The sequence below is a fragment of the Physeter macrocephalus genome, chromosome 2 (genome assembly GCF_002837175.3).
Source record: "Physeter macrocephalus isolate SW-GA chromosome 2, ASM283717v5, whole genome shotgun sequence".
Classification (NCBI taxonomy): domain Eukaryota; kingdom Metazoa; phylum Chordata; class Mammalia; order Artiodactyla; family Physeteridae; genus Physeter; species Physeter macrocephalus.
This window is the reverse complement of record NC_041215.1, coordinates 11,704,190-11,713,936: the sequence shown is the minus strand read 5'-3', so window position 1 is coordinate 11,713,936 and position 9,747 is coordinate 11,704,190. Positions and strand designations below refer to the sequence as shown.

The 9,747-nt window shown below is 51.0% G+C and overlaps 1 protein-coding gene across 1 annotated transcript in view; it reads right to left on the bottom strand.

Annotated features, from left to right (window-relative positions):
• Positions 1-5,271: 5,271 nt before the first annotated feature.
• OBSCN (obscurin, cytoskeletal calmodulin and titin-interacting RhoGEF) overlaps positions 5,272-9,747 on the bottom strand; it is a 163,860-nt gene continuing 159,384 nt past the window's right edge. The window contains exons 105-115 of the mRNA XM_055080325.1: positions 9,389-9,469; positions 8,990-9,100; positions 8,648-8,815; positions 7,781-7,903; positions 7,436-7,606; positions 7,097-7,181; positions 6,602-6,841; positions 6,137-6,360; positions 5,921-5,996; positions 5,635-5,784; positions 5,272-5,534 (exon numbers count right to left, since the gene is read on the bottom strand). Of these exons, the coding sequence (XP_054936300.1) occupies positions 5,357-5,534; positions 5,635-5,784; positions 5,921-5,996; positions 6,137-6,360; positions 6,602-6,841; positions 7,097-7,181; positions 7,436-7,606; positions 7,781-7,903; positions 8,648-8,815; positions 8,990-9,100; positions 9,389-9,469 (1,607 nt within the window). The 3' untranslated portion in view covers positions 5,272-5,356. The remainder of the gene's footprint in view (positions 5,535-5,634; positions 5,785-5,920; positions 5,997-6,136; positions 6,361-6,601; positions 6,842-7,096; positions 7,182-7,435; positions 7,607-7,780; positions 7,904-8,647; positions 8,816-8,989; positions 9,101-9,388; positions 9,470-9,747) is intronic.

Genomic DNA, 9,747 nt, shown 5'->3' with positions numbered 1-9,747 from the left:
ACACTTATTTTTCATGTGCACATGGAAAATTCTCCAGGATAGATCACATGTTAGGCTATAAAACCAGTCTTAAAATTTTTTAAAGATTGAAATCATGCAAAGTATCTTTTCCAATCACAAAGGAATAAAATTAGAAATCAATAGTAGAAGAAAGAGAAAAACTGGAAAATCCACAAATATATGGAAATTGAACAAAACATTCTTAAACAACCAATGGGTCAAAAAAGGAATCAAAAGTGAAATGAGAAAATATCTTGAGACAAATGAAAATGTAAATGCAACATACCCAAACATATGGAATGCAGCAAAAGCAGTGCCAAGGGGGAGGTTTTTTTTTTTTTTTTTTTTTTTTTTTTTTTTTTTTTTTTTTTTTTTGTGCAAGACTGTGCTCCAGTGCCTTGAAATGGTGTCTGTCCCTTAGTGGGTACCTGATCAACATTTTCGGAATGATTTGGGCACCTCCTCTGCTTTGGGTCCTGTGCAAGGTGCTTTACATTTTAATCAATAAGTGCATGAAGTAAGTATTATTATTAGCCTTGTGTATTGGCTGAGAAAACTGAGGCTTCACAAAAATCAGGCAACTTGCCTGTAAGTGTCAGAGCTGAAACTTAAACCTGGGTAAGTTGCACACCTTGTTGTATTCATCCTTAGCGGCCCAGCGGCCATGGCTCACGGGCCCAGCCGCTCTGCGGCATGTGGGATCCTCCCGGACCGGGGCGCGAACCCGGTTCCCCTGCATCGGCAGGCGGACGCGCAACCACTGCGCCACCAGGGAAGCCCAAGGGGGAGGTTTATAGGTGTAAACACTTACACTAAAAAAGAATGAAGCTCTCAAATCAACAACCTATATTTTCTCCTTAAAGTACTAGAAAACGAAGATCAAACTAAACCTCAAGCTAGAAGAAGGGAGGAAATTAGAGCAAAAATAAATGAGATAGAGAATATAAAAACAATAGAAAAAAATGAAATACTTTTGTTTTTTAAAAAAAGATAAAATTGACAAACCCTAAGATAGACTAAGAAAATAAAGAGTGAAGACAAAAAATCAGAAATGAAGAGGGGACATTAAAAATGATACCAAATAAATTAAAAGGATTATAAGATAATACTATCGGGCTTCCCTGGTGGCGCAGTGGTTGAGAGTCCGCCTGCTGATGCAGGGGACACGGGTTTGTGCCCCGGTCTGGGAAGATCCCACGTGCGGCAGAGTGGCTGGGCCCGTGAGCCAAGGCCACTGAGCCTGCGCGTCTGGAGCCTGTGCTCTGCAACGGGAGAGGCCCCAACAGTGAGAGGCCCGCGTATCGCAAAAAAAAAAAAAAAAAAAAAAAAAAGATAATACTATGAACAATTGTACAAAACAAACTGGATGATCTAGAAAAATAGATAAATTCCTAGAAACACACAACCTACTGAATCATGAAGAACTAGAAAATCTGATCAGACCTGTAACTAGTAAGGAGATTGAATCAGTAATCAAAAACCTCTGAAGGAAGAAAAAAAACAAAAACAGAACCACATGCCTTCACTGGTGAATGCTAGCAAACATTTAAAGAAGGATTAAAACAAATTCTCCATGAACTTCCAAAAAATGAAGAGGAGAGAACACTCTCAAACTTATTCTATGAGGCCAGCATTAACTTGATATAAAAGGCAGGCAAAAGCACCACAAGAGAGCTACAGACCAATATCCCTGATGAATACTGAAGCAATAATCTTCAGCAAGATACTAGCAAACTGAATTCAACAGTACATTAAAAGGATTATACACTAGACCAAATGGGACTCATTCCTGGAATGAAAGGATGGTTTAACATTCACAAATTGATCCATCTCTAAATTAAAATAATGTAGGGAGGAAAAACATGTGATCATCTTAATGCAGAAAAGCCATTTGACAAAATTCAACACCTTTTCATGATTAAAAAAAAAAGGCCAACAACAACAAAGTAGGAATAGAAAGAAACTACCTTAACATAATAACGGTGATATATGAAAAACCCACAGTGAACATCATACTCAATGATGAAAGACTGAAAGTTTTTCCCTCTAAGATCAGGAACAAGACAAGGATTCCCACTTTCACCACTTCTGTTCAACATGGTACTAGGAGCTCTAGCCAGAGCAATTAGGTAAGCAAAATAAATAAAATTAATCCAAATTGGAAAGAAAGAAATAAAATTATCTCTGTTTGCAAATGATAAGTTCTTATATGTAAGGAACCCTAAAGATTCCACAAAAAGATCTGTTAGAGCTAATACATGAATTCAGCAAAGTAGCAGGATACAAAGTCAACACACAACAATCTGTTGCATTTCTATACAGTAACAATGAACAATCTGAAAAGAAAATTATGGAAACATTCAGTTTACAGTGGCATCAAAAAGAATAAAATGCTTAGGAATAAACTTTATCAAGCAGGTGAAAGACTGTACAATGAAAACTAAAAAAACCTTGTTGAAATAAAGAAGACATAAATAACTGGAAACATATCTGATGTTCATCGATTAAAAGATCTAATATTTTTAAAATGTCAATAATGCCCAAAGCAATCGACAGATTAGATTCAATCCCTATCAGTATCGCAATGACATTTTTTTTGCAGAAAATAAGAAAACCTATCCTAAAATCCAATGGCAGTTAAGGGACCCCAATAGGTAAAGCAATCTTGAAAAAGAACAAAGCTAGAGGATTCACACTTCCTGGTTTCAAAACTTACTGAAAATCTACAGTAATCAGAACACTGTAGTACTGGCATAAAGACAGACACACACACCAATGGATTAAAATAGAGAGCCCAGAAATAGACTCTTGCATATATAGTCAAATGATTTTTGACAAGGGTGCCAAGACCATTCAATGGGGAAAAGACAGTCTTTCCAACAAATGATGCTGGGAAGACTGGATATCCTCATGCAAAAGAATGACGTTGGACCCTTACTGAACACCATATACAAAAATTAACTCAAAATGGACCTAAGACCTAAGTGTAAGACCTAAAATTATAAAACTCTTAGGAGAAAACATTTAGGGTGAAATCTTCCTGTCATTGAACTTGGTAATTATTTATTCACTATGGTACAAAAGTTGTAAGCAACAAAAGACAATATAGACAAACTGGACTTTAGGTAAATCTTTAAAAATTTGTGTATCAAATGATAATATCAACAAAGTAAACTGGCAATCCACAGAATGGAGGAGAATATTTGCAAATCATACATCTAAAGAATTAATATCCAAAATATATAAATATATAAAATACTCAAAATATATAAAAAACTCAACAACGACACAAACCACGTGATTCAAATATGGGCAAAGGAGTTGAATAGATTATTTCTCCAAAGAAGATATACAAATGGCCAATAAATTCATGAAAAGGTGCTCAGTATCACTGATCACTAGGGAAATGCAAATCAAAACTACAATGAGATACTACCTCACACCTATTAGAATGGCCTACTATCAAGAAAAACCAACAAGACAGAAAACAGCAGATGTTGATGAGGATGTAGAGAAGCTGAAAACCTTCTGTGCTGTTGGAGGGAAAGTAAAATGATACAACCAATGTGGAAAACCCTAGGGAGTTCCCTCAAAAAATTAAAAATGTAATTACCATATGACCCAGCAATTCCACTTCTGGGTATATAATCAAAAGGGTTGAAAGCAGGGTCTAGAAGAGATAAATGTACACCATGTTCATAGCAGCAACATTCACACTAGCTAAAACATTGAAGCAACCCAAGTGTACATCAATGGATAAGTGAAATGTGGTATATACATACAATGGAATATTATTCAGCCTTCAAAAGGAAGGAAATTCTGCCATATGCTATAACATGGATGGATCTTGAGGTCATTATGCTAAGTGAATAAGCCAGTCACAAAAGGACAAATACTGTATGATTCCACTTATATGAGATACCTAGAGTAGTCAAATTCATAGAGACAGAAAGTAGAATGGTGGGTGCCAGGGGCTGAGGAGAGGGGAGAATGGCGAGTTAGTGTTTAATGGATATAAAATTTCAGTTTTATGAGATGAAAAGAGTTCTGGGGGTGAATGGTGGTGATGGTTGCAATCATTATGAATATATAACTACTGAACTGTACTCTTAAAACACTTAAGATGATAAATTTATTACAACAAAAATAAAATTGAAGAAAAAAATTATCTATCAAGCCATGAAACAACTGGAGGAGCCTTAAATTATTACTGAGTGAAAGAAGCCAATCTGAAAAGTCTATATGATTCCAACCATATGACATTCTGGAATAGGCAAAACTATGGAGATAGTTAAAAAGAGAAAGAAAAACAAAAATCCTTTCAGCGGTTGCCAGGGGTTAAGAGAGAGGGAGGGATGAATAGGTAGAGCACAGAGGATAGGAGAGTGGTGTGGGGCTGTTGACGGGCCAGCGGTGGAGCCACGGTGCGGGGGTGGGGGGGTGGGAGGAATGCGGAAGGGAAGAGCTAAGGGAGAAGCCTCTCTGCTAACAGCAGAACCCTACCAGCCCAAGAGAGCGCAGAGCCTGCGCCCACCTTGGCTCCCTTCCCACCCCCATTCCTGCCTTGCCCGGTGAACCAATGAGGCGATGGAGTGGGGTCAGCTGCTGACGTGGCAATGTAAGGTCGCAGTGCCCAGGACCCAGGCGGTTGGGCTTAAGGATTGGTTGAGTGGCCATGTTTACCGAGCCTGCAGAAGGTTAGTGTGTGTGTGTGGGAGCGGGGCGGGGAGGCAGTTCACTTTTGGAGATGTTGGGTTTTTAGATGAAGTGTTTTGTGTTCAAGTAAGATCTAAGGGGTGGATGTCCAGTGTGCGGACACCGTTGTCTGGAGATGGGGAAAGCGAGGAGGGCTGGATTCACCAGCATGTCTCCGTCACCGTCACGTCCGTGAGACTCGCTGAGAACTAAGAGGGTAGTGTCTGCTGTCCACGCGCTCCAGCTTGAGCTCCTCCCCCACCCCAGGAATGGTGCTGTGGTGGAACAAGTCGGAATCCTTGATACGTGCCCACAATCAGGTTTTCCCGGCAAACTACCTGGGCTTGTGTCCATGTCTGATGCAGCACTGACACGGTTAGTAGAAACGCACACACCCACAAGAGTAGGGAGCTGCCTCCACATTGAACTGGTTCAGAGGGCTCTAGTCCTAATGAAGTCTTTGCGGGCACACAGCCGGGACAGAGAAGGGCAGTTCTGCCCTCCCCCAAACACCAGGAAGGTGGCAGGGCCCTCACCCCCTCCCCCAAACAAAATAATGAAACAGAGAGCGCCTCATCCAGTTCTGCTTTTTATTGATGTGTGTATGCATATGAAGGGAGTCCTGAAAGACTGAGAGGTGCGGTCCCGCAGGGCCAGGCGTTCAGCGCACCTGGGCCAGGTTGTGTTTTTTGTACAGCAGCGCCCGCCTCTTCTCGCGCTCTCTCACGAAGGCGCGCAGACTTACGGTGGGGAAGGTCACGGCCGCAGGCTGGGAGCTGGCGGGGCCCTCCTCGGTCAGCCACGGGCACTGCAGGCAGCTGGACGCGCATGGGCGGCCCCTGGAGCGCGCGGGAGGGTGGCGTTAGCCGTGCTCCCGCCCACGACGGGCAGGTCAGGTCATAGGGGGATGGGCCAGGCAGGGTAGGTGGGGGTGCCTACCAGGGGTGCGCGCACAGCGTGCTTCGGAGGAAGGCCACAGCGCCCCCGGACAGCCCCGCGTAGCAGCGGCTCAGCTGGATGAGCCCCTTGCGCAGGCCTTTCTGCAGGTCTCGCGTTCCCTCGCTGCTCACCGGGTACTCAGCGCTCAACCTGAGTGGGTGGGGGTCAAGTGACTGAGGTCACCCTCAATGGATGGGAGTCACAGGGACCTGGGGTCCCCCTCAGTGGACCCCAGGTCTGCCCTTCCAGGCAGCCCTCCCAGCCCACAGGGCACGTGGAGACTTACATAATGAAGGCCGTGACACCTATGGCCCAGATGTCGGTCTGCGGGAGGGCACCCTGGCCCTCTAGGAGCTCCGGAGCTGGGGACGGCATGGGTGGGGGTCACAGGTGAGGGGCTGGGTGTGTGCAGTGGAGTAGGCAGGGAGACAGGGCTGGGGGAAGGGCTTGCTCCTGGCACAACCCTCCCCCAGATCAGGCTTGGTGTCTGTGCCCTGCGCACCCATGGTCTCCATGTAGTCCTTGAAGCTCTCCGAGGGCAGGACCCTCTCCTGGGCGGAGCTCTGGGCGTTTCCAAAGTCTATGACCTTGAGCAGGTTGTACTCTGTGACAATCATGTTCTCAGACCTGAGGTCTAGATGCAGGATACCCTGGGCGTGCAGGTACTGGGCAGCACTTAGCATCTGCCACAGATAGTCCTTCACCTCTGATTCCGAGTAGGAGGACCTGGGGGCAGAGGGCCAGTCAGGGGGCACGTGGGGAGGGGCACCCAGGCTTTGTCCACAGCTGAGGGGCCACGGGGAAGCACCAGACTTCCCTGCTGAGCTTAGGAGGGAAGGCCCAGCTCTGCTGAGCCACCCTGGTTGGCTGGCCGGTGCAGGCGGGTCAGGAGGTGGGCTGGAAGTGGACCACAGTGCTGGCGGCCAGGTCCTGAGCCCCGAATCCAGGCCAGGCCCTGCCCTCTCACCTCTCGGCCAGACAAGGGAGCAGCTCCGGCCCAGAGCACAGCTCCAAGATGAGGACCAGGTGTCGGGGGCTGAGGTAGGCAGCCTGCAGCTGTGCCAGGTGGGGGTGGCGCAAGCCCTTGAGGGTCTCGTATTCCTGCAGCACGGCGTTCCTGTCCTCAGGGTGGCGGGGCACGATCTTGGCAGCCAGCACGCGTCCACTGGCCTTCTCCCGGCACTGCCGCACCACGCTGAAGCGGCCCCTAGGGAGGAAGCACAGGCCAGGCTGGTGAGGAGCCAGCCCGCCCGGTGGCCCAGGCCAGACCCCACTCTCCTTCCCAGTCTCAGAGAAGCAAGCCCAGGGGGGAGGTCCAGGAGGGGGTGGCAGATGCGCTGAGGCAAATGTAGGTGGAAGTGATCAGAGGGGAGAGAGGATGGGGCTGGGGTGGGAGCATGAAGAGCTAGTGGGGCGGAGGAGGCCATGACGCTGCCACACGCCCTCCCCAGAGGGCCCGCACCTTTGGATCTGTGTCTGGAAGGCGAAGGTCTGCACGCTGGGGAGGGGCTGGGCTGGCCCTGAGGCACCGCTCTCCTCTTCAGAGGCTGTGGGAAGGGGAAGCCGATGACTGGGGGAGGGCACCCCTGCAGCCCCATCTCCCCCAGCCTTTTCTCCCATCACCCCTTCCCAGGCAACCTGATAGGGGGGCCCCTCTTTGAACCCCCGAACACTCTGACCTCTCACTCCTCAGGCCATTTGTGGGTGGGGGGCCTAGCAGGCAGAACCAACTATCCCAAGTGAGTGTGTGACTCACTGAAGGGGCAGGGCGCATTCCGTAGAGCCCTGCAGAGTGGCTCACCCAAGTGGCTGGGTCCTCCCAGGAGGACCTGCTCCGAGGGGCTGCTGTAGGGGCCCATGCCCGCCTTGCTGACACAGGCTGTCCGGAAGGTGTACGCCCCGCCCCGAGAAAGCTTGCCAGTGAGGTAGCAGCAGTCAAAGATGTCTGAGGCCAGCGTGCTCCAGCTGCCGCCTGGGCCACACAGGAGAGGGTGAGAGGCAGCCCAAGGCCTCCCCACTCCATGTCAGGGTGGAGAGGCCTGCGCAGGCCACCCAGGGGCGCAGAGCAGCCAGGCGCTTCCCCACGGTGCCCCCACAGCGACCCCGGGGCCCCCAAGGATGTGAGGATTCAGGAGTGGCCCCATACCTTCCAGGCTGCACTGCACGATATAGGTCACAGGGCCATACGACTCCACAGGCTTCCAGACCAGCAGCACCCCGTCCGCATACACCTCCCCGATGTCCGGGCGTGGGGAGGAAGAGGGGCGCTCTGAAGGGCCCACAGACAGCAATCTGAGGCGGGCTCCCAGGAGCTCTCTAATGAAGCTCTGAGCCCCAGCCAGCCCTGCCTCATCCTCCTGCACCCTGCTGCCAGGCCCCTGAGCCCACCCTCACTTGGTCCAGTTCATTCAGAGGTCCCTTCCAATGCTGACTAGTAGGAGGGGCTCAGCGCCTCTCCTTCGAGGGGCCTCAGGAGGTGTCTGCCCTACCCAACCCCGCCAGGCTCCCCTCCCACTGGTGCCCGCCCAGGAACCCCATGGAATGGGCCTTGCTCACAGCCTGCCACCAATCCCAGGCTCTAGTCAGAGGGGCCTCTACTTTGCTGGGCTGTGGTGCAGGGCATGTGGGGGTTCGCCCCCTCTGGGGACCAAGTCAGAGGTCTGAGAGCTAGGCCTGCAGCCTCTGTCTTGGCTCCCCCAGAAACACACCCCAGCGCTGTGTTTTGAGAGCACGGTTTGACTATAATAGAGATGCGACATGGGAAGCCGCCTCTTCCTGCATTTGCTGGAGAGACAGGGAGGGAGGTACCGTGGGAAATGCAAGGAGAGCAGCACCCAAAGAGGTGTCAGGGAGAGGGCCAGCTGTGTCCCCCTGCCTCCTGCGTCCCCTCCTGGGAGTCCTGGTCTGCAGAGCCGGCTACTGCCTTCTGTCACCCCTCCAGGGCCTGGCAGTGCCAGGATGTGGATGCCTGGGTGGTGAGCATCATTCCTTGGGCCCTGCTCGGCCTACGCACCTGCCTTCCGGAGAACGGCAGTGGTGGCCGCCGTCCCCAGCGCATCGCGCACACTGCACGTGTACACGCCCAGGTCCTCGGCAGTCACCACCAGGATGGTCAGAAGCTGGAAGTTCTTGAGCGTGGAGGAGATGAGGAGATGGCTGCTGCTCTCAAGAAGAGCCCCATCTGCAGCAGGATAGAGTGGACCTCGAGAGAAGCTCCCAACAGGTGCCCTGCCTCATGGTCACACCCGGGGCCCACACCCTCTCTGAGCCTCAGTTTCCCTCCGTACAATGAGAGTAATGCCCTAAAGGAGCACCCCCTGCCTCCCTGCCCCTCAGCCTCAGGAGAGCTCCTTACCTTTACTCCAGGTGGCCTGTGCAACTGGCTGGGCCGACACCTGGCAGGCCAGAGTCACAGATTGGCCCAGGACCACCATCTCATCCGAGAGCTCCCTTAGGAACGATGGTGCTGGGGAAGGGAGGTGAGGTGAGCTTTCAGAGGTGACCCTAAGCCTGAGAGCAAGGCCTGAACCCCACCGTGGGGATACAGATGAGCCCCACCCCCAACCGGCTCATCTCCAACACCAGCGCCTACTCCAGGAAGGCTTCCAGGACTGCCGGGCCATGACTGCTGGGGCGCCAGAGTCCCCCTGTGTACTCAAGCCCCCATGGGTGTCGGCTTCCCCCCGCCCTGCACTGTCTTGGCAGGGTTCCCTTTCCCCACAGTAAGGGCCCAGCCCCTGAGCAGTGTACCCACCTCGGTCCCTGCTCTTCAGGCCTGATAGGCGGAAGGAAGCTAGGCCTGTCTTCTTCCTGGGGGGGCCCTCCTTCTCCAGACCTGCAGTAAGGAAGTGGCCATGAGAGGTCACAGGTTAGGGGCCTGGCTCCTCTGTGAGCATGGGAGGAAGTCTCTGGGGCCCCTTGTGGCCAACTGTGGGATTCCCATGTGGCAGAAAAGCCCAGGTCCCAGGGGGTCTTACTGAAAACGAGCTACATCTGCTGCAGAGGGCACCACCCTCCCTACCCCATCAGCATCAGCCCATCCTAGGCAGGGCCAGCACGGGCAGGTAAGGGCAGCAGCTCAAGGGGCCACAGGTGCCTGGGGAGGTCTGGCTG